Source organism: Lepidothrix coronata, unplaced genomic scaffold (genome assembly GCF_001604755.1).
Source record: "Lepidothrix coronata isolate B3197 unplaced genomic scaffold, Lepidothrix_coronata-1.0 Scaffold93, whole genome shotgun sequence".
NCBI classification, from domain to species: domain Eukaryota; kingdom Metazoa; phylum Chordata; class Aves; order Passeriformes; family Pipridae; genus Lepidothrix; species Lepidothrix coronata.
Window position 1 is genome coordinate 2,003,280 of NW_016690273.1, and position 24,476 is coordinate 2,027,755.

Below are 24,476 nucleotides of genomic sequence, written 5' to 3' on the forward strand. Positions count from 1 at the left end.
CTAAGTTATAGAACATGGTAAGTTGTCTCTATTATTCCCTGAATCATGCAGACAAACCTAATGACTTTTTCGCAACAGAACAGCCAGGGAACACTTTTCAGTGTGAAAATGTGAATGGTGAAATCATATGGAGAGACAAACACCAGCCTCGAGTTCTGGCCCAGGTTTGTTCCCCACGCAGCGAATGCAAACACCCACAGATCACCAAGCACATGAAAGTGTTGGTATTTTTACCTGCTTTAAAAATATCAACAACAACACTGCCATTTCATCCAGGGACAGAATGAATCACTGTTTTTTTTCCCCCCCACTCTTCAGTAGCCGGTTGAGTGGTTTGTTTTTAGAGCTGCCACAGTCGGAAGCCTGAGATGCTGAAGGACAACTCCCGGGGTAATTATTATTCTTTCTCCCTCTCTTGCTCGCAGAGAGCCAGGAGAATAAATCTGGATCATGCCACCAGAGCTTTTCCTGCGTCTCTACACTGCTCTACATGCTTGGTTTGCAGAACAGGTCAAGACATTGAATGGGTTAAACCAGAGAAAATACTTGCAGATACATTGCCTATGATTCTGTCAAATTTTATCAGTTTAGGCAGAATTAGACCTGCTCATTCACCGTGTGGAAGGCTCCCAAGAAGCATCTCTGTGCTGTGAGATGAGAACCAGAGTGGATGGAGTGGCTGCCTTTGGGGCAAGATTAATTCAATGCCACAGGGCTGGGCGGGCAGAGCTCAGCTGCCAGACACAGCAGAGCATGGCAGAGCTCTCAGAGCTGCTTCCTCCCCCAGCTCACTCATATCCCTCACCCTCCAGGGTCTGGGAGCTGTGCTGATGTTCAGAGACAGCAGGGAGGGAAGGGGTGAGGGCCAAACCTGCAGCATCCGCATGGGAACTCGGGCTCCTCGGGCCCCAAAGCCTTGCCTTCCTTCCCACCACAACAGCCTGTTGATTCCAGCCTGTACTTAGGGAACAAGCTATTTTTGTACAAAATGTGGGTTTGAATCCTCTCTGAAAGAGAAAGGAATCAAAGCCAAGCCTACCAACCCCCTTTAAGTGCCTTGGCCACTACAAATTTTTCAGGGAGAGGAACTGCTGTTGCTGAACTCAGTCCTGCTGTTAAAAGCTGAACACGTTCATCTGCTCCTGACGCGTTTTCCTCTGCTCATCTCAGAAACTTCGTTTCCTTCATCTCTCTCTCTCAATACCAGATAGCAATTGATCCCTTAAAGCAATAAACAGACTTCCTTCCTTGTCCATGCCCCAAACTCTGGGGTTAGTAATTTAAAGAGATCAGCAGTTTTGTGGCTCATAGACAACCTGCAGAATGGACCTGGTGGCTGCTCAAATATTTATGTTACAGTGGTACCTGAAATTTAGCTCGAGATAAGACTTCAGCACTCCTGGGCTCACATGTGCACATAGCACCTTATCCCTGATGGATCACAGGGAATATAGACAAAGACTCCAGACAAAAAAAAAGCAGGTTTCAGAGCACATGAAGTTCCACCAAGCCAGATGCACCCACACTGCACAGCTCAGCACACAGCTGGGCACAGCTGGAGGAGCTGCCTGCACAGTGGCCCTGGGCACAGCCCTCCATCCTCCACACAGCCAGCAAAGCCAAGGAAATGAAGACCCAAATCCTCAAAAGCATTCAGATGTCTGGCTCCTACAACCTGCCTACATAACCTAAGAGGATGGGGCCTACACAACTTGCTCAGCATCATATGGGAACTGTGTGGGAGTCTAGACTTAACACCAGCTGGCCCAAATTTAGAAAGCAGAGCCTCCTTCTTAGCACAGTGCCCTATAAATACACCTAAGAACAGGAGAGGAGATATACTGGCTCGGACCAAAGGTCCATCCAGCCCACCACCCTCCTGTCTCCATAGCAGCCAAGAGCACTAAGTGGAGAAAGGCACCACGTGTGATACCTGCACCTGCACTCTCCCAGCCTCTTCCACTTGCTGCTTGCTCAGGAACTTCAGAGGCAGCTACTCCTGACTCATGAGCCCTCCACAGGCTCCTCCTGGATGAGTCCTCTTTCCCCTGGAGCCCAGATGATCTTCCAACTCCCCACACCGCTGTATTTCCACCAGGAAAACAACAGCCACAACCACCTTCTCAAAGAAACAGCAAAATGATTCACCAGCTCACGCTGGTCCAGAGCTCTGAAGAGGCAAAACAAGTGCTTGCAGGGAAAGGGCCTTTACTTTTGGGGTGCACAGGTTATCTCTATGGACACAGAACCACAGAATATCCTGAGCTGGAAGGGACCCACAAGGATCATCTCCTGGACGTGGAGTCAGCAGGTCTCCTCTGTGCCCACTTGAAGCCACACACTTGCTAAGGTGCTTTCTGCAGATACCTTCCCGTGTCTAAAACACAAGCATCTAAACAACCCCATGAAAAGCAGCCAAAAAGCTCTCAAGAATATGTTTGTATGAGGAAGTCTCCTTACAACACACAAAAAAAAGGCCAAAATACCGCTCCCTGATATAAACTTCACCAGGGAGGGTCTTTAGGGTTACCTGTGGACCACCCCTGCCCGGTGGAGATGTTCCACCGCCAGGATGAGCTGGCGGATGTATTTGCGCGCCTCGTGCTCCTCGAGCCTCTTCTTCTCGTAGATCTTGTGCATCAAGTTGCCCCCAGGGCACAGCTCCATGACAAGGTAGTAGCTGTTTTCGGTCTCCAGGATATCCAGCAGCTGAGCAATGTTTGGGTGGCGGATCATCTGCTGGATCTGCCCTTCCCGTCGCAGGTTCTTGGTGACATAGGTGTCCTTTTTGGCTCTTTTCTTGTCAATGACTTTCACTGCCACCTAAGGGAAAAAAAAAACAGGGGGGTGGGGGGGCTGTTAGCAGTCACATGGGTGATTTATTCCTTTAACCTTGTATAAACAACCTCAAAATAATGAAATTTAAAGGATGTCCATCTCGGCTGACACACCACGGTTTCAAGCACAACTGCACAGGTCAGAGAGAGAGATGTTTTTCCAACCCCACTGACCAGACCTTTCTTTATTTCCTTGTGCAGTGACAGTCAAAAATTACAGCAAGGAAACAAGTAACAAAGCAGAGGAAACAATCCCACTATCTACACACAAGCACTTTGCACACCAAACACTGGGCATTTCTTTTAGCTGTTTACTCAGAAAGCCTCCAGGCTGGTGTTTACAGGTTTTAAGTGCCATTTTTAGCTTCTCCTGGCTTTGAATACGCAACTTGAGATGATGTGCTTCCATGACAATTTTCTTAGACTATAGTCAAGCATTAGCTTTGCATGATTAGGCAGGAGAAAAACATACTATGAAAAACAAAATAATTTTGGTAACCACTCTCATGGCACGTTTCTTTTTCCCTCTTTTTCTCTCTCTCTCTCAAGAGAGCTGGAGAGGGACTTTGGACAAGAGCAAGGGGGAATGGCTTCAGACTGAGAGTGTAAATTCAAATTAGAGATTAGGAAGAAACTCTTCCCTGTGAGGGTGGGGAGGCCCTGGCACAGGTTGCCCAGGCAAGCTGTGGTTGCCCCATCCCTGGAAGTGTCCAAGGGCAGGTTGGAGCAACCTGGTCCAGTGGAAGGTGTTTATAGATAGATATTTATTCATTGAGATTTCTTATTTCAATTGGGTGCTGCAGGTCATCTTCCAGGTCATTTGCACCAGAAAAAAACCTGAACAGCTTTTGCCAGGCTCAGCAACAAAAGGCACTACAAAATCCTCCTCCTGGGCTCCTCATTTCCTCGGAGCTCTGCCTGTTGTCACCCAAGTGACAGCTGTCTGTTCATCAGGAGAGGGGGGAAACACTGCCTGGTATTCCTGCAGGATACTGACTTTTACATGATGTGAAGGAGTCTTGTTTGCACGGGTACAGGTCCAATAAAACAAAAAGAAAATGCCACATCTGCCTCCTCAGAGGGAGGCACAAAGATGCTGCACCCAGATCTTTGCTGTCTGCCTGAATTTGGCCTTGGAGGAGTTCCTGCATTACCTTAGCAGTCCTACAATGAGCAGGAATAACAAATATGGGGAAAACTTCAGTTTTATTTACCCTCAACTTAGAGAGAAGCCTCTGGGGCTTGGGTTTTATCTCCAGCTTGCACAACATCCCTCCTCACAGCCAACAGACCAACTACTCCCAGCAAACTCTCCTCCCACCCTGGCCAACTACATCCTGACAACCCACAGCACTGCAGCCTGGTGGGTTTTACCATAGGGAGATAGGTTTGGAATAATTTATCTGGCCTCCTTCCCAGCCTGAGAAAGTGCCAAGCACACATCAAGGACATAACAGCTCCCTCTCTGACTAGCCTTACCTTTATTTTTTCTGCAAGCAAAGCAAAGGGTAAATTAGCGAACATTTTGGTTTTCCTGTCGAGAACAAAAGCCACAAAAAGCACGGTCTGGAAACATGACAACAAAAACAGACCCCAACCCTTTGACGTGAACACCTTGAATCAAAGTCAAGTTTTATCAGCAGAGGAACTGAAGAGTAAAACTACAGGAATTAGGGCTTCATAGTCTGTCCTAAGAGCCAGAAGCCAATATTGCTGAGCGTGTTATGAGCTGGATACATTTCTGCTATGGAAAGATCACTCTGACAACAAACCCCTGATAAAGAGATAAGGCTGAACACCACACACAGACAACTGCCTGGGTGAAGCTCGGAGCAGCATCAGGACCACAAACACCTGGAAGCCACATTCCTGACTAGTCATATTAAAGAAAGATCATTTAGTCATCAGATAAAACAGCAGGTAAATCAGAGCTCAACTTCACCATTTTTGAAGCCCTCAGGTGGATTCACCAAGGAAACAGACTTAAATTAGTACATTATTTCATCTAATAAGATGAAACAGAGCACAGAGGCTGGCAAGGGTTATTTTGACAGCAAACCACACAAGTTACTCTGGTGAGGACAGACAATTTCATGGGTTACAGAAACATGAAATACCACTCTGTACACTGGCAGCACACCACCATCTCTGCAAAAATAAAGCATTAAAAAAATATTTTCCACGGGGTACAAAACATGGAATGTTAACAATATGGAGCAACAACCTGTTATTCATATTGGTAAGTCACCCCCAATTCATGGATCAAAATAAAAAAAGGCACATTATGACACATGTCCACATCTGCTGCCCAGGCTGAGCTCAGCTGGTTCGGGGCAACCATCTGAACCCAGAAGACAGAGCCAACCATGTGACTACTTGAGGACCTTTTCACCATCACAAAGAATTAACTTTCTATGCCTTAAGGACAAATTTTCTCCTTGATTTTGACAGACACTTCGTCAGGCACCCCACCCATCCCAGCTGACAAGCAAAGCTACTTTCAGACTCACCCCGACTCCGAGCTATCTTTCCCCCTTCAAGACTCTCTGCATCAGGTACAAGAGAACCCCCCAGCACAGCTAACAAAGGTGGAAAACACAGATTTGTTCCAGCAACCTCTTGATCCAGGGATCAAACTCTGCAGGCAGTTACTCTGGAGCTGACTTAGCTAAATATCCCTGATTTCGAGTTCATCCTGAGTTAGACCGAGGCAAGTGAAGACCAAATGTGCCCCGACACATTTAACACACACGGCCTCCTGTGCAGGGTAGATGTGTGTGCATGCACATGGAAACTTCATTCATGCAGAAGGAAAAAGCATTCAGCAGAGAAAATACTGTACATGTTGAGTAATCATAAAACAAACACATTCGAGCTCTCACAGCCTACTCAAGACATGCCAGTGATTCAGCTCCGCTCTCCCAAGTTTCAAGTAGGGGCTCTTTGTTTCTGCATCATGCCTATCTCCTGACTCGAATTCTTGGCCAATATTGGCACAGAGATAAAAAAAATAAATGATAAAGCAAGTAATCACTCCGAGTATGTAGCAACAGTGGCTCTTGACATTCAACACTTTGCTTTTCCCTAAACCTCTGCTGTGTAAACAGATAAATGGTTTAGGTTGTTCTGTTTTATGAGATACAAAGATGAGTAATAGCCCATATTTTTGGTTCCTGAGTCCTAGAATTACACTGTTGGAATGAATTACTTTCCTGAAGTTTATGGTGTGACACATCATATGAGCAATTGCTGCTTCTCTCGATCGTCGCACTAAAATAGTTCAGGTTGGGCTAAAGCACCCAGAAGTGGAGGTGAGGCAAGTGCAAGCACCACTCCTTCTCCACAGATCCTCTTGGAGAACCAAGCAGCTACATCACCACCAGCAAACACGGGCACGTGTCATCACCCAAACAGAGGCACGTGTTGGACACACACAGGCGGGGGGAGGATTCCTGCCAGCTCTGCTTTGGGAGGGCCTGTGAATCCGCAGCAGAGAGGCGGAGGAGGGTGAAGCTCACTGGCACCAAACTGCATGAAAACACTCACAGCACGGCCCCGAGGGAAAGCAAGAAGGAACAGTTTAAAGGACCAAACGTTGCCAGGAGAAACCCGGGAGCCTTTGGTTGCTGGATCACTGCTGCGCCCTGAGAAAACTCATTTTGCATCCCCTCTGTGAGCACTCGTGCCTTGACACATGGAATTGCCACAAAGCAGGGAAGGTGGCTCACACACACCCCAGGCATGTCCCAGCCTGAGGCTGCTTCCTCAGGCTGCTGCTCAGTCCTACCAAGACAGCTTGTTTCTGTGAGCTGACCCTCCATAAATACTCCTCGGTGCTGGAATTCTGCTTTGAAAGCTCCCATTTTTCAACTTCTGCTGTGCTTCAGTAAGAAATTCAAGGCATGGTGTGCCTGCTGTGTGCTGCTGCTGGGAAACCACATGCTGGGTGCCAGGATGAAGCTGAACACAAAACCAGAATACTGCCGGGGCAGGAGGGGAGATCCAAGCTCACCAACACACAAAACTGGTGGAAGGCCAACTGAATTCCTGTTTTTTTGGTTGGTTGTTCCCTCCTCAAGATTCAAAGAGCTTTATTCAAGCCATTACTGTAAAAACATCAATCCCCCTACCTGACTTTCCCTGGTGAATCTCAATCTTTGCCTTGTTGACACATCATGATGCCACCTGAATCAAACCCCAGTGACAACCCCGTGACCAGCAGTGACTTCGGCACTCGGAGCGCCCAGGGGTGAGTTCAGCCTCGGGTTCCTGGTTTGCCAGGTCTCTGCACAGGCTGTCTCTTGGCCTGTGAGACGCCCCTCAGCACTTGCCTTCCTGTTTGCCAGAAAACAGGTTTTCTCAAGGACCCGTTTGAGGAGCCGAGGCCAAGAGGCCCCGAACAATGCTCACGTCACACGCCTGCGATAACAACCAGAGGAACAGTTTCACAGCAGTGGCCCCAGCTTGGCAAATAATGTTAGAACATGTTTAACTTTGCAGGGAACAGAGGATGGCACGTGACCTCGCAGAGCCAGGGTATGACATCTTGGGGACTTTTAAAGAGCTTTCTCCACTTACCCGACCACTCGGATTGTTTCCTTCTGCAAATTCCCTCCTAAGTCCGACTGAGAGGGAGGCAGTTCCTGCTGGCTGCTGCCAAAGGGAGCTCTGGCTGAATGGAGAGGAAACTGGTTTGAAAAGGAATCCAGCAGGCGCTGTGGGATTTGGCCAGGAGACCACAGAGCACAAGAGAAGGAACTTCAACTGTCGAAAGGAGTATTCAGCTGTTGGAGGGACAACCACCCAGCCTTTTTTTCTGTCTTTCCCCCCCCCCCTTTTTTTTTTCCCTGCTAGGGTCTATTTTGACAGACTTTCTGGAGATGGCACCCTGACCATGCCAAGAAGTTCAGAGCCACGGGCTACAGGGCACAGCTCAGGGGACAAGCAACTGGAAGGCCTGAGATCTGGACTTGTGCACCTAAACCCACAAACCTTTATTGTTTAGTTTAAGCTTTGCCAGGAGAATGAAACAAAGAGCCAGACCACGGAGATATTTTACAGCCATTAGTACTGCAAGATCATCTCCAGTTTTTTGGGGTTTTTTGTGGTTTTTTTTAATGTGCCCAAGAAGGCAATGAATTGAGTTCCTTTTCTCCCTCACTCCCAGTGATAGCTGTCTGGCATCACTTGCAGCTTGCTTTGAATTTACCACTGTTCTCACCACAAAAATCTGAGCTTCGTTTTCAAAACCAGCTGGTGATTTTGGGTGGCCAACTCAAATCATATTACACAGACCTAACTTTGAAGCCTGCACAATTGTCAGCAGTGCCTTCAAGGGCATCTCAATTTGGGCAACCAACCAGCCAGGCATGTAACAAGTTACTTTTCACAACTGAATCCAAGGGTTGGAAAATGCCAACTTCATTCTCTGGGTAGAGTTTATTCTTTCCTTCAACTGCTACAGCTTAGCAAATTTTACAGTGCAGTAAAGGAACTTATATAGCAAGTTCCAGTATCTTAAGGAACAAAACAGTAAAGGATCATCCAAGCAAATGCACACCAGAACTTGACAAACTGTGCCCTTCAGCAAGGACAGAGAGAAATCACAGCTCTTCCCTCAGGACTGTCAGGCACAGGTGACACAAGACAACATGACAGGAACACAAACTTAACTCTCCCCATGAGACTGAACACATTGAAACCGTAAAAAAAGGTAACGTGCTCCATGTTAGGCCTTTGCTAAATTACCTTGCAGCCTGTACCACCCAGTTCTGTGAGACTTTTACATCTGCCTTGTCTGCTTGCCACGAATGGAGCAGGAGGACAGAGGTTGAGTTAAACATGTGCACACAGTGTGAAAAGGATGCTCAGCAGCTACACAGAGAAGTGTTGAAGTTTTATGTTAAACAAGGAATATAATCTCTTGATATATAAAATATATATAATGTAATAGAATAACATTATAATATAATATTGTAATATATTGTGAAATAACACATAAAATATAATATATATATAACAGTTTGATATCTAATATCATCACTTGAGTGGCAAGATTCAGTCTTTCACAGATTTGTATCTGCTATTTGCAGGACAGCTGAATATACAGGTTTATTTTGGCATTTGCTCTGATATTTAGTAAAATCAGCAATCAGAAAAGGTAGCACTTCTGTTAAGGTATTCTCTTTTCTTCTGAGCCTCTGACAGTGCAAGCCAGGAGTTTTGGGCTTAGCAATACACAAAACCAGCTGTAGAGACAAGTACAGGATAAACGTCTCAGCAGGCAGAAGGCCACTCTCTCTGCTGGCACACCAGACAGTCAGAAAAGCCTGAAATCAGCCCCTGATGAAACAAACTCTTCCAAACCAGAAAGCAGCTCTGAATACACTCCCTCACATACTTCAGATCCACGGCAGCCTGAACAGAATGAATCAAATGGCCAGGGGATAAAAAGAACATCTTCCCATTCCCTATAGCCTGAAAATGACAGTATCCAGCAGTGCAGAAAGGTATTCAGGAGCACTTGAGATAAGCAAACGATCATAAATCCTCTTGATGCCACAGCCAACTTAAACATAATCCCTACAACCATAAGCAGGATGTATTCGTTAAAGCAAGAAAAGGTATTAATTACACCTGTCCAAGGCACTGGGGACTATTATTAGATTACTGCATCCAGTTCTGGTGCCAGCAATTCCAAAACAATGTTCAAATTTTGGGAAGAGTTATGAAAAGAGCTTCAGAACAGTCTGAGGTCCAGGAACTGTTTGTTGCAGTAGCTGACTGAAGCTCAAAGTATTTAATTAGGAGAATGCTAACGTGAAGTGCCAGGAGGAATCATGCAAACAGACACATCCCGACCTGCCAGTGTCTGTGCCACCTGGAACAGCTGGACCTTTAGAGCTCAGGGACCAGTGGGAGATGGTTTTGGGGCAAGGAGGGTGCCACAATCCTGCTCCCACCCAGCCACCCTGAAAAGAAACCTCCAAACCCCACATTTTTTCCTTGGCCCTGCATGTCCAAAGCAGCAGGATTTTGTTCAAGGCACGGATGCCACAGGGTCAGAGCACAGCCTGGGAAGCAGGAATACAGAACAGCCCCATCCCTGGGAAGGAACACATGGCTTGTCTTGAGTGGGTCACGGCGGGGAACTGTCTCGCCTTCGGCAGAAAGAAATCAATTCCAGCAACCCCTCAGTGCTCTCTTGGTCAGCTAATTAATGGGGGAGCTACAACTGCATCCCCGAGGGAGAGGAGCACATTTTTACCTCCCTGGCCTCCAAGGATATCTGCACAAGTCAAGAGAGATTATGCAGAGACTGATGAAAGTAGAGGTGGCAGAAAGCCAGACACAGAGATGCACGAGGATGCACCGAAGAGGTTCCAAAAGAAATACTTAGGAGCTTGTCAAACCAGCCTCCGGGCCAGAGACATCCCCTGCAAGGAGAAAGTGTGTCTCTTGAATCCCTGGACAGATGGGTTTGCCTTGCCACTGACATGGAAAATATCCATCAAGTGTCACTTTCCAGATTCTCAGTGTTTTCCAGAAAAGGGCTTTCTGACCCCCATTCATAAGGTAGGACTGGCATGTCCAGCTCTGCAGAGGAAAACTCTTTGAACTCAAGGTATGATGAGCCAACAGGGAAGACATTCTTCAGGGCCTGTCACACAGGCACACGGAAAGCAGATGGAAAACCCCTTCAGACCAGCAAGGTCTTCACCTCACATCCATGGAAATCCATGGCTACTCACAACCACTCCTGGAGGCAGCCAGTGTGGCAACTGCTGGGAACAGGAGGCTCCCTCCACCCAGTGGGACAACTGCTGGGAAGGGGAGGTCCCTTCCACCCAGATGTGTCCCTAACAGGCTGTTGGGGCAAGTGGCAGCCACGGGAGCTGAGGTTTGGAAGGGCACAGACGATGCAAGCAAACCGTGTCCCATCCAGCTGCTTCTGATAAACCACAACTTGCCTTCCCAAGGCTGAAAACTTCTCCTGTCACAGGGAGACGGATGAAGATCTCAGGTTACAAGTGGGGAAGCAGAAGCAGAGGACTGATACCCAATGACACTGCTCCAGCACCAATCCTTACAGGAGAAACCTGGCAGCTAACGTGGCTTCCCGTTTTACTGATCAGGGACTCGGGATGTGTTTCATATTAAACAGCCCCTGTTTCACATTTTAGTGATCTAATGCAGAACTGGACTTATGGAAGGCTAAGTGTCCCTGATTTAATACCAACAGCAGCTTTCTGGCTTTAAGGAAGAGAAAAAACAACAGCCAGAAACCCCAGAGCCACTGCTTTTGAGGCTCAGGTAATACCCTCCTTTGTAGTGATTTAAAACACAGCAGATGAAACATTTACAACTGCTGGGAGCCAAGGAAAACGTGTCTCCAATGAAGTTTTTATATATATATATATATATATTTATATATATATATAAATAATATGTTCTCTCCCTCAGCTCTGTGGACATTATTCACAGAAAATAAATTTATTCTCTGAAAAAAAATGTTTCCATGACAATCTTCCACAACAGACAGAGAGCAAAGGAACTTTATTTTATATAACTTAGCTTTTTTTAGTTCTCTTTGTTGCAGTGATTCTCTCACTGTGCCAGTAGCAAATGAGAAGAAGCCACACCAGGTGTAGCATCAAAGGTGTCTGAACCCAGAGCTCAGCAGGGCAAAGCACTGACAGCAAAGGGGACTTTGGTCAGGGCAGCACCAGCTTCCTGTTAATTTTTTGCAGGTGGTTTCCCTGGAGAACCACGGAAACTCCTCCCAGGCTCTTTCCATGAAGGTGAGGTTTGATCCTGTTCTCTGACAGCACCAAGCACAGATCAGCACACAGGTTTTGCAGGGATTCACTGCACCAGCTTAGAAAGGGGGACCTCTGTTGCAGTGTGGGCCCCAGAGCTGTGTTTGTGATGTTGGCCTCTCTCTTACTCCAGAAGAGCCATCCTGTCTCTCTCCATCATCATGACCTCCATCAACTCACCAAAACCACCCACAGCACCAGGTTCATACCCTCAAGGAGATCAGAGAACCCAGTGGGTAAACACAGCAGGACCTGTTTTAGAGCCACAGATTTGGGAGGTTTGGGTTTTTTTGCTCTTTAGCTTACCAGAAAATAATGGCTGAGCCAATGTGGAGCTGAAGGAAGGCAAAGTGCAGCAGCCCTGCAAGCAGAACAGCACTGCTAGGACAGCCTGAGCCCAGCCAGTTCACTTTGGTGCAGTTGTACCCCGTGCTGCCAGGTGAGCACCAACACTGCAATCCACCTAATTCAGCTTCTGGCTGCTATCTCCCCAGTTCCTGGCTTTGGACAGCTTTAGATGCTTCCCCATAACCTTGAAGAACAGTGTAGTCAGCACATAAACTCTCATCTCATTTTTATGCCACTGTTCATACAACACAACAGCTTGGGTTTGAGGCAGACTGCTACACTTCAGTCACCAGAAGGTTTGTCACACCATCTCACGACTGCTTCCCTGCTGGGGTTATATCCTTGTGAAGAGCAAGTGCTGCTCATTAATACCCTGCATCCTCCCCACTGCAGGCAAACAAACAGCTCAGGAGGGCAGAGGGGCACAGACGTGCTGCATCTGCCGAAACCAAGAGGCTGCAGTGGCGTTCTCCGGGTCACTGGTGTGAGAGGAGACACTGCAATCCTTAATTACCAGGACATTTATGGGTAACACATGCCTACAAGAACAGGCATACAGCTTTACATATTATTAAACACGGTAAAAATACAAAACTTGCAAGAACAAACACACAGACCCAGATGGAAGAACCACACCTGGTATCAATTCAACCTAAACACTCCTTCCACCCTGCATATGCCACTGAAGCTGGGAGTCTGTAGGAAAAGAAGCACATTGCTGACACACACTGTTACCAACATCCTTAAAACTGCTGAATGTAGACTTGAAAGCAGATTATCTCAAGAGGATAAGGAACTGCCACATGTGCATCCATTCAGCTCATCCCAGAACAAGTTGCAAGCCACAGCTGGAAAACATTAAGGCAATCTTCCTGGAAGCCAGATTGCATTAATGAACAGGCTCTCTGGCCTTCCCAAGCTCATTCCTGCTTACACCCAGTGTGCAACACAGGACAGGATGGGGGAAGAGTGTGGCTTTATAACCAGTGAATTGGTTATTCTCCAGGTGAACCATCAGTAGTTGAACTGAGCAGGTGGGAGCACATCAGCAGTTTGGCTTCACTCTGCCTTATGCCAAACTCCTGCAAGCTCCATAACTTCTCAGGGAATGCTAAGCTGACACAGCAACCTATCTCCTGGTCCCACTCCCAGACGAGTCCTCAGTGCTGCCATTGCAACCATGACTCTCAATAATCATTTCCTGGAGCATCATATGCTCACAACATATGTGTAGGTTCAATACAAATCATGTATCTGCACACACAGACACAAACCTCTGAGAAAAGAACAGTGCCAAAGCTGTGAGAGCAAATGCTGGGCAGCAAGAAGATGGCAAAATTCAGGCTGCAAGAAACACCCTCCTTTTCTTTCCTCGGTGTGTGTAATTAAGAGTGGCACAGCATCCAGGTGCAACAGTTGGCAGCTGTTAATGAAGGTGAACAGCATTCTGGGAAAAAGCCACCCTGTGGATTTGCAGAGCTTTTCAAAACAGGATTTTTTTTTTGTTTGTTTGATAGAGATAAATATTTGAAAGTATGTAGAGAAACAGGTAAGGAGAGAACTACTAACTAAACATTTAAGAGTGACAGAACAAACACAGCCAGGAAACTGATGTACGAGTATCACTGGGGGAAGAACATAAATAACAGATCAAATTTCAAATTAAAATCCTGCAGCTTCACCCTCAGAGCCCCTGAAAACAATGAAGGAATTCCAGGTCTCTCAGTTTTACCTGCAACCCCACAATACCTGTGGGAGAAAAAAAAAAAAAAGGAAAGGCTCGAAGTGAAAGACCAGCAGGCACTTTAGAAACTCAACTTTCGTTTGCAATGAAGTGACTTGGGGGTTGAAAGGGACACCACACACACATACAGGGCCCCCAAAACTCAGATCTCTGACAAAGGTAAAAAAACCTAGAACTGTACATGAGTCTGTACCCATTTTCCCAGGTTTTAAGCCAGGACTACTGCTGGATTTTGGGATACACACAGGGATGACAGCCCCAGCCCAGAAACCCTTAATAGGAAGCCCCCACCAGAGTTGGTTTCCCCTATGCCCCCAAGGGAAGAAGGGTTACCCAGGGCATCAGCAGGGCAACATCTCCCCTACCAACACACCCAAAGGCCTTTGGCGACCAAGTCTCCATTCCCTGAAGTCCCAGTGAATTTACCAAGGCAAAATTAACACTGTGACGCAAAGAGGCATTTCCAGCTCTCTGCAGGGAGGCTGCTCTGCCCACCCACCCACCCCAGCTCCTCCAGGGGGCCCAAACACACCTCTTCTTTTTATTTTTTCTTCGCTTTTTAATACAGGAACACATTCTGAATGCAAACTCTTCTGTGAAAAGGCCACTTTCAATATTAATTGCTTTGCCTTCATAGAAGAAACTGGTAAAATTGTATTTTTAGCCACTGCTTCCCACTGTTGCAGAAAGCCACTTGATTAACTGTGACTAAAAATGTACCTTGTTCCAGCTTAACAATAGTGCTAAAAAAAGTGATAAACAAAGCTTTCGGTGGATGAGAAATCAAACGATCCAATTCGCCTCAGGGACTCTTTTTTTCTAGTGCCAAAGATTACACCAAAAAGGGAGTTGAGTATAATCTTGGCTCGGGTTTGTTTACAGGAACTTGGGCTCAATATATTGTCAATACATTGTCACTCCGCAGTGCTGCACAGCTATTGGGATCCACAGGAAATAACATAATAGATAACACAATTACTCATTCTGCTGACAGACCCCCCCTCACCCCACCACAGGGATGGCAGCATACTCTCAGCTGCCTAAGAGTGCAAAAAATCAGTATATCGTGATATCTGCCTTTGCCTGATTCCCTCTGCCCAGTGACTGACCATCCTGAGCCATCAGCAGAAGGCTTGGAACGATCCAAGGGCATATTGTGCACAGGCTCCCAAAGTTACCCGAATACAGCTCACTCAGCAGGGCTCCAGAGCCACAATTTAAAGCTAAATTGGCTTGCTCTTCGCAGAGGAATGATGTTTCCTTAGGATTAGCAATAAAGACTGCCTGAGCCAAGCTGACAAATCAGCCCTTTACCCCAAAATGTCAGATTATAGGCTGCGATATTCTATTCAAAAGCCATGGAAAGAGTAATCTGTTCAACATTCCCGTGCGCTCAGCTAAAGTACACTTAATTGCATCAGTTCTGCAAGCCCAGAAAATAATAACATGCCTGGCACTGTGGCAGCACAAACCACAAGCAGCACTGGGAGGGACGTGCTTTAAAGCCCACTGATAAAAACCTTCACGGGGAAGGTTTAAACATCTCACCTCAGCTCACCCCCCTGAGCTTGCGGGAGCTGCCGAGTCCCGTCCCACACAGGTCACTCAAAGGGCATCATCCATCAGCCGCCCTGCTAAAGCAACCAGCGTTTGGCCCACTGAATGTACCGTCCCATGCTCTCTCCAAGACCCTTTTAGCTTCTAGTAATGTCAGGGTGAGGTAATGGCAGATTTTTGGCACCCACCCCACGCTGCCTCGATTCTGTACAATGCATTGTGTCAGTGCAGTGGATCCAAGCCTAGCTGGGGACTCATTAATCCACGGATTTCATTCCTAAACACACCATTTTCTGAAACAACAATGCACATTAACTCCTGTGGAGTTGCTAAAGTCTGCTGCAAATCAAAACCTGTTTGGGCTCCCCTCACTAAAGTCAGACATTTCAGTGACCATAAGGGCCCAGGCTCTGCCAGAACAGCTACCAGACATCAGCAGTAAGACTCTACTTCACATTCTTAGGGCAATTTTATTGAATTTAGGCAATGTCCTTGGCTCAACAGTGGCTTTACAAGGTAAAAAAATCAGATGTCGATTGGTTCTTTTTTTTCCCTTTCAAAACACATGCAGGCACTAATCCTGGAATAACAGGCTCATAAAGCATCAGCTTAGAAAAATGCAGCGATCCCACTGATCCAGGGAGCTGTCGGCGGGACACGGCTGTGCTTCTACCCTCTGCTGTGCTGAACTCCACTTGGGAGAGCAGTGAGTGCACACTCCTGCTGATCAACTTTCCCTCAGCAAGCAACTGGGAGACTGCACACAGCCAACTTGTGACTCAGGGTATGGAATGGGGGACAGCACCAGCCCTTATGGAGTGATATTCCCAGCCTCGGGAGGAGCAAGGGGGGGGATTTTCCCTCCTGGTACAACACAAGTTTAGGGATGGAGGGATGACAGAACTGTCACCTGCAGCTGCTGCTGCCATGTCTCAGACAGCTCCCTTAACTCTAGGCTGACTCCAGTCACCTGATGTCTGGAGGAGGAGGTGTCTGTGCTGAGCATCGCTGTCACTCAGGCTCCGACCTGGCACTGTCAGACCCATCTCCCCAGCACCCTGGCTGCTTTACACCGAGATTTCTCAGAGGCCACAAACACAGCTTAGTAATGGATGCGGCCCTGCATGTACCAGGATGCTATGCTGGAGATAAAACATTCCTTATGTACAAGGTCCTGTTTCCACAGAACCTGCTGCCGACAGACAGTCCCCACTCTCACACCGCCTAGCACTTTTGCTCCCAATCCCATTGCTACACCCTTCCAGTCCCAGCCTCCTCTCCTTCCAGCAGGAAGGAGCCCGGGTGAGCAGATGTTTTCCCTCTCTCCCCCATCTCCCAGGCAGAGCCCCGTCGCCTGTGGTGGGCTCCATGTGGGCAGAGCTGCCGGCAGCTGCGAGGCAGAGCCAGTCTGGGCACATTTCAGCTGCCTTTGGCTGGGGGCATCGTGGAAGCTCGGCACAGGAACATGCCCAGGAGAGCCCAATGTCCATCAGGGCTGAAATCCCCATGTGGGATGGAAAGCATTCACCCCTCCACTGAGAGGGAGGATCATCACTGAGGGAGGACCTCACCCCAAGCAAATCATTGATAACCCTTATCTCCTACCCATTATATCAAATTAAATTTTCTGGGAAGACAGACCTTTTATTAGTGAATTTGAAACTATGTGAGTGATCTTTCACCCACTGACAGCAAGAGCTCCCTTTGATGCTCAGGTCAGACACAGCTCTGGGATCATCCTGCCTGTCCAAAGATGGACAGGGCAGCTCAGCAGGAAGGAAGTGTAACTCGTCTGAGTTTCTGCTTGTCACTTTGTCACAGTGTGTGTTATTCAAGAGATGGAAGGGAAAAAAAAAGCCCAACCCTAGCAGCAGGCCCGGGAGCTGAGACAGAGGGGCGTGTGGTGGGTCTTTTTATTTTTTCCCCCTCTTAACAGACTGAGATAAATGTAGCAATCCCAAAACGTGGAGGTGGGGAGGACGTGTGTGTGCATGTGCCTTTTATCAACTGGCGGATCATTGGATGTTTCTGTTGCCAAGGAGAAGCACACGCTTGGTAACAGAGGACAGCAACATTTTTTTTTTGCATTCCTATATGATAACATTCACCAACCTTATCATTTTTCTCAAGATGAGATTCAGAGCTCTATATTAATTCTCACTCCGTGACAAATTTACTGGAATGAAAAAAAAAAAAAAAGAAGAAGGAAATAACTACCCAAGAATACAAGAATGCAATTGCCAAGGTGCAATCTTGGCAGCAGCACAGTGCCAGGGCTGCTGGAGCTGGAGGGAGTTACATGTGCACAGCCCCACTGGTCCAGGGAGCTTTCAGTAACAACCTGCTTTGGGGACAGGATACTGTTGTCTGTTCAGGGGCTGATACAGGAGAAGCAGCATTCAATAGCTCACAGAATCACTGAGGTTGGAAAAGCCCTCCCAGGTCACTGAGTCCAGCCTGTGCCTGATGCCCACCTTGTCCCCCAGCCCAGAGCACTGAGTGCCACATCCAGTCATTGCTTGGACACCTCCAGGGATGGGGACTCCAAACCTCCCTGAGCAGCCCTGCCAATGTTTAGCAACCCTTTCCATTCCTCCTGATGTCCAACCTGGACCTCCCTGGCACAGCTTGAGGTTATGTCCTCTCATCTTCACTTGTTCCCTGGGAGAAGAGCCTGCCTCCCATTTCACTAAAAACTCCTGTCAGGGAGTTGCAGAGAGCAAGAAGGTCCCCCTGAACCTCCCTTCCTCCAGGCTGAGCCCCCCCAGCTGCTCCTACAGGACTTACAAGTTGTGCTGCTAAACAAGAGCAGCACAACTCTTCACGAGGGGACCCCGGGGGGCTTGTCCTTGCTCTGTTTACTGCCCAGCCAAGCTCCTTCTACTCCTTATTAACGCTGCGACACGTCCTGACTGATGGGCAAAACCCTCCATGGAAGGGCTCTGTATAACAAACTAAACGCGGAGACTCTGAGCAGACTTTTCTAACCACCACTCCGGGAAAAACCCATCCGGAGTGCATCCCATCATCAGAGAGATTTGCCGTGCATTGTGCCAGCAACTTGCGACGGCCGGACCGTGCCCCTCCTGCGGGCACAGCCGCATCTCCCATCGCCCCCGTGCCCGACGAGCACCCGTGTGCATGTACCCACACGTGACATGTCGCGACTAAACTAAACACAGCGACGGGTCCTCAGCAGCACGAGCCTCACCACGGAAAACACATTTATCACCCAAAAAAACCCAACCCCAAAACCAAACCAAACCAAAAAAAAAAAACCAAACTAAACAAGCGAGGGGGAGCTGGGGGTGGAGGGGGAGAAGAAGATAAAATTAAAATTTAAAAATTAAAAGAGAAATAAAAAAAGGAAGACGGGTCAAGGCAAGCGAAGTATTATTCCAAGGGGAAGGCGAGGTTGCAGGCGCGGGGGGAAGCGCCGGTTCCCGCCGGCAGCGGGAAGTTGGGGGACGGCGCCAAGGGGAGCCCCGGGGGGACTCCTCCATCCTCCGGGGGCTCCTCCAACCTCCTCCCGGGGGGCTCACCCTCCAAGGAGGCTCCTCCATCCTCCAGAGGGGTCCCTCCGTGCTCCGGGGGCTCACCTTCGGAGAAAGCTCCTCTATTCTCCCAGGGGGGCTCCTCCATCCTCCGGGGGGTCTCCTCCTCCCCAGGGGGCTCCTCCGTGCTCCCCAGGGAGCTCATTGTCCCGGGGGGGGCTCATCCATCCCCCCGTCCTGCAGGGACCCAGCACCCCCACTCCCATCCCCTTCCCCCCCCAGCACCTCCCCGAAGGGTCTCCCCGGAGGGCGCGGTACCTTCTCTCCGGTGAGCACATGCAGCCCCTCGCGGACCTTGGCGAAGGATCCCTCGCCCAGCTTCCTGCCGATCAGGTAGTTGCCGACCCTCTTGGTGTGCTGGAAGTCGCGGAGCCGCTCCCGGGGCGCCGCCGCGCTCAGCCAGGCGGCCAGGAAGGAGCCCCCGTCCGCCGCCGCCCGCCGCCCCTCCGCGCCCGCCGCCACCGCCGCCGGCTCGCCCAGGAGCCCATCGCCCGCCGCCGCCGGCATGCCCGGCTCTGTCCCTTGTCCCCCGGCCCCTTCCCCTGTCGCTGTCCCCGGCCCGCGGGGCGGTCACCCGAGTTGCTCCGGGCAGAGCGGCGGAAGCTCCGGCGGAGGGGCTGAAGTGCCCCGGGCTGAGGCTGAGGCTGAGGCTGCTGCTGCTGCTGCTGCCGCCCCTCCCTCCGTCCTCCCTCCGTCCGTCCCTCCTCCTTCTTCTCCTGCTGCTGCTGCCCCGCTGCCCGCGTGGAGGAGGGACCGGGAAAAGGAGAGGGAGGGACCGGCGGAGGGAGGGAGGGAGGGGAAAGGGTCTCTCATTCAGTTTGAATTTTGAGGTAATTTAATGCGCTCGCACGCGGCGGGAGCAGCTGCGACCCAGACCCGGCGCATCTGGGTGTTTGCAAACCCGGCTGCCCCCTTCTCCCCGCCCGCCCCCGGCATCCCAGCGCGGGGCTGCGGAGCATCGCTCTCCCGGGAATTAACCCGGGGCTCCCCGCCCCCAGGAATTAACTCGGGGCTTCCCGCTCCCGGGCACGGCCGTGGTTTCGCTCTGCATGTGGCTCTGCTGCCCGGGAGTATCTTTTGTGTTGCTTTTCCCCACCTCCCTTCCCCGAGCACGTCCGAGTCCTCCTCGGGGAAAGGCGCGACCGCTCCCGCTGCTCCGGCAGCTCCACTCCGCGTCCTCCCCGCCCGCTTCTCCATCTCCTCCCTCCCGGCTCTAAGGTCCTCTCTCCCGCCGCCGGCTTCGTCTTCCTTCTCCTGTCCTGCAGAGCCGGGATCCCGGCTGAGCACCCTCCCCATCCCGCAGCCTGCATCCCCCAAATGCTCCCCCCGGCAGCGAGGAGGCGACCTGGGCTCCCATCCGCGTCCATGGGACTGTCCTTTCCCGACCGATCTTCCCTTTCCCGACCGATCTTCCCACCTCTTGGGGAGGGAGAAGGAACGAGTACATTGCCATTGTCACCTCGCAGCCCCGTCCCACCCAGCTGGAGGCTGCACTGGCAAACGGCAGCGGAGGAGAGCAAGGATGGGGGATAATCCACGTGTTCAAGTTTTGCCCTCGGGTAGTTGCGTTAGGGAATACTTTGTAATAAAAAAGGAGCCAAGTTCACCCTTAGCAGATGTGAGTTGTGTCAGCAAAACCTTCCCTCGAGACGCAGCTGTACCTGACGCCAGCCGGCCTAGGGCTGTGCTCCCATCCCATTGCATCCCGCCCCAGGCAGAGCCGCTGTTCCCACCAGAGGGCTGGCAAACACACTTCTCTCTGCTTTTTAAGCTCTTCTTTGACTCCCTTAGTTTCCCACTAGCCCCTCCAAAATGTACTCCTGGTGGCTAAATACAGCGTGGTTCCAAGGCTGAGAACCCTGGGACTGGCTCCACACCACCACGCTCAGTGAAATATATGTTTTCAGATGAACTTTCAGACAAAACAGAAATCCAACACTGCTCCAGTAGGCAGAAACTGGAGAAGGGAAAGCTTCAAAGCCCATAAATAATAGTTTGGATTGAAAATTTCCACTCATTGCATGCACTGGATTCACTTACAAGTATTACAGCACACAGCCACCTAAGACAAGAGTGTGCATGTCCTCTGACCAAACACTATCCCAGGAGCAGTTTGGTCCCCTGTGGGAAGGTGTGGGGACACGGGACCGTGTCCCACTGCCTGAACTGATGGAGCTGGGGTGACTTTGGCATGACACATCCCTAAGAGCTAAACTGGAGCTGCCTCCCTTCCCTTCCCCTGTGCGATGCCATGGCAGCGTGGTTGTGCTGCTGTGCTATGAACGGGGGCTGGGAGGGAACCCAGAATGTTTAAAAGTGCCACGAAGTTTAGGACAAGTTCCCTCCTGACCTGGCCACCAGAGAAATTGCAGTGTAAGCACACGGTGAGGCAGTGCAGGTGACCTGGTACCTCCCTGTGCCATGCAGATCTCACCCTCAGACAAACCGCCGCGGTCATCAGGCCTTCCTGAGTCAAATGGGACTGGTAAATCTGGTTCCAACTAGTCCAAATGGTCCCAGAGAGAACTGGATTGAGGTTTGCTAAATCGAAGCTGAAGTGGGAAGGTGCCAGGAGTGTCCCTGTGTTTGCAGGGAAGATGACCCAGCCCATGCACAGCTCAGGAAAGTGGCAAGGCAGGATCATTCCGTGGTGAGCCTGGTCTGTGCCACGGATTCTCCAGTCAGTGTGACATATATGGGGGGCCTAACAACATTGCTGTATGGGAACGAGGGAAAAAAGGGGGCAAACCCCCCCCTCTGTTCTGCAGATAGTTATATTGGAAGAGTAAAAAGTACATATTGTTTTCAAGTTGGAAAGAGGCTGCATCCTGTCTTACTGAAATATATGACTGTGCTGAGGGGGTTTGGAACTGGACCCTTTCTCTGCCCAAAGGAACATTCCTTCAGAGAGACAGGCAGACAGAACTCTGTGCCTTTGTTTGGGCTCACAGCTCCTACTCCCCTGACAGAAACACGGGTTTGGCCACTGGGAGGATTAAACAGATGTTAATGGTATGTTTTCCGGTCCAACACCTGAAAATCAGCCTCTTTTAAAAATAAAACTGGCAAGAAACATCCACTGCAGCAAACATTATGAGACTTCTGAAAGAACCCAGTCAATTTTATTTTTAATTGACTCAACTTGAGGACTTAATGAGTTGACAGTATCCTTTTACCCGCCCTAGACCGCTGCCTTCTCACGATTTCTATCCTGTCCAGCTGTGCCCATCAGGGTGCAGTCTGGATGGAAAGGGGATCAAAGACTGCATTCATTTCTGTCCGTGCTCTAATTTGAATTTAACTCCAGTGTGCTTTACTTTGAGCTGCAGTCTTTCTAGGTAATGACATTTGCTGATTAACTGTTGAAATTACTAATGAATTAAAGGCAGTGGTCTGTCTTCAGGTTGCAAAAGCTGTAACAACAAGCTACTAAAAATAATTTAGAACTCTATTTAAACCCATGAAAGCAAAGAAATGCAGAGTTACCCTGACAGTATTGTCCTTTGCCACCTCCAGCCCTTTAAAATATTGCAGTAAAATGTGTTATTGGCTTTCAGAATGGAGCCCATCAGCAAAACGTTTCACCTTCCCGTGCTGGTGCCTCTTCTGGTGCAGCTGCTGGTGGCATTTAACGTTTACCTGCCACATCAGCAGGTCCATGGTTAACTGCTGACTTCAGTCAGGTCATAGGAGAAAGCCTGACTTAGTGCTGATAGGCTAAAAAAAGAAAAAAGTCAGCCTGTTATTGCATATGCTTTCCTTGGTATTTCATCCCGTTTTAAAATAACTGGGGATTTTGCAGGGTTTTTTTGTTTTGGTTTGGTTTGGTTTTTTGTGTGTGTTTGTTTTTTTGTTTGTTTCATTTGGGGTTTTGTTTTGTTTGGGGGTTTTTTGTTTGTTTTGGTGGGATTTTTTTTTTGATTTGTTTTTTATAGTTTTATTTTAGTAATATTTGGGTTTCAGATATTACAGGGCTGTTATTTAAAGGAGATTTTTTTGAAGTGAGAACCTGTTTGTGTTAGCATAAAAATCTAGATGGGGCTATTCTTAACTTGCAAAAAGAAAGGGGTGTAAAAGGAAAAGGATGCTCTGCCAACATGAAAATAATTGCGGGACCAGCTCCCATTCTCCTTATTTATGAGGTTTATTTGTTTAATAGCACAGCTCACACAAGTGAGAAGGCAAAGATCTGGTTTTTGATCCCTGCTCCCACGGCTTTGCTGAGAAGGGAGGCAGAGGCAGGTGTGGAAGCAGGAACAGCGTCCGGAAGGATGTGATGGTGCTGCACAGGATGTGTTGGTTTAATCCTGAGCACATCACATGTGCCAGTCTGCTGTCACAGAAGTACTTGGGATACACTTCCCTTGCAGGATCAAGAACTTCCCAGGGTGGCCTAGGAGAGACCACTTTCTCACTCAAGCACAAAGAACTCTCATGGCACAGCTACCAAAATCTGAGAGGTTTATTCATTTCAATAAATGTATTTATTGTAAAATGCCTGGAAGGTAAAATGATTCTGTTTAGCTTGTTTAATAGCCTGGACACATGTACATGGTTTAAAAACCAGAGACATACCAGGCTGGCCCCTGTTCCTCTCACAGACTCCCATGGGACGAGTTATCCGTGAGTCCCCCTGCCAGACCCCCAGGCAAAGGTTTGAGAAAGCAGATGGGCCTTCCACTGTGCCCTGAAGGTCAGTGGACGTCGGCTCTGCGAGGCCACTGGGAGAAGTAAATTCCTGAGCTGAGGATGTTTCACGGAGAAAGCAGAGCTTACACTCTCCAGATGTTCCAGTTGAGGGTGTGTCAGCAAGAGCTCTCTGGCTGGACTCAGCTGTCAAGATAGTGCTTAGAGGAGGGGAAGAGGAAATTCCTCAGGCAGCCTCAGTCTGAACTGTGCTGTTACACTGGTCCAGACTGGTGGGCTTGGACTCAACAGCGTCAGAATCTACGGGGGAACCACTCACCCACCTGGAATGCACTGGCTGTGCATTTCATAGGGAGCCTCTCTGTCAACAGTGCACCTCATACACCGTATTCTTGGGTAATCCTTTCGTAAATTACCTCAAAGTTTCCTACAGGATGAATTGATTTTTCACTCTGTACTGGTTTTGTTTTCCTTCCCAAAGCTTGGGGATGCACTGTGCAAAGCCTTCCTCCCACAGCTCCTTTGTTTCCCACTGTGTTTTAGTCCACAACAGAATCTCTCACCATTGTACAGTTCCCTTTCCAAAGTGCTACACCCTCAAATCCCTGCTCCTGCCTTGGGTGCTGAGCAGCAACTCCAGAAGCTGCCCTCAACTCCCTCCCCAAGCTCCCTTGGGATACTTGGCCCAAACCAGACTAGCTCAGCAATACTTGCTGCATGCTCAAAGGGATGTTTGCTCTCATTTATTTTCTGTTTCTTTCCAGGTTATTCGTCTTTCTTGCTTATTTTTCAGTCTCAGAAATATTATCAACAAGCTTGAGTCCCCTTTCGCATTGGTTCAAAGAGCACAAAGGAGGAGGAGCTCTGGGAGAAGTGATGGTTTAGACCATTTGCCCTTGACTCCAACTTCCCTGAAGGAAAGGAAATTTCAGGAAAGGAAATTTCAGGAAAGGAAATTTCAGGAAAGGAA

The 24,476-nt window shown here is 48.9% G+C and overlaps 1 protein-coding gene across 3 annotated transcripts in view; it reads right to left on the reverse strand.

Moving 5' to 3' along the window:
- HUNK (hormonally up-regulated Neu-associated kinase) overlaps positions 1-19,366 on the reverse strand; it is a 44,668-nt gene extending 25,302 nt beyond the window's left edge. For all 3 annotated transcript variants that reach the window (XM_017821876.1, XM_017821875.1, XM_017821877.1), the window contains exons 1-2: positions 19,118-19,366; positions 2,531-2,823 (exon numbers count right to left, since the gene is read on the reverse strand). In XM_017821876.1, the coding sequence (XP_017677365.1) occupies positions 2,531-2,823; positions 19,118-19,366 (542 nt within the window). The remainder of the gene's footprint in view (positions 1-2,530; positions 2,824-19,117) is intronic.
- Between the last annotated feature and the right edge of the window lie 5,110 nt (positions 19,367-24,476).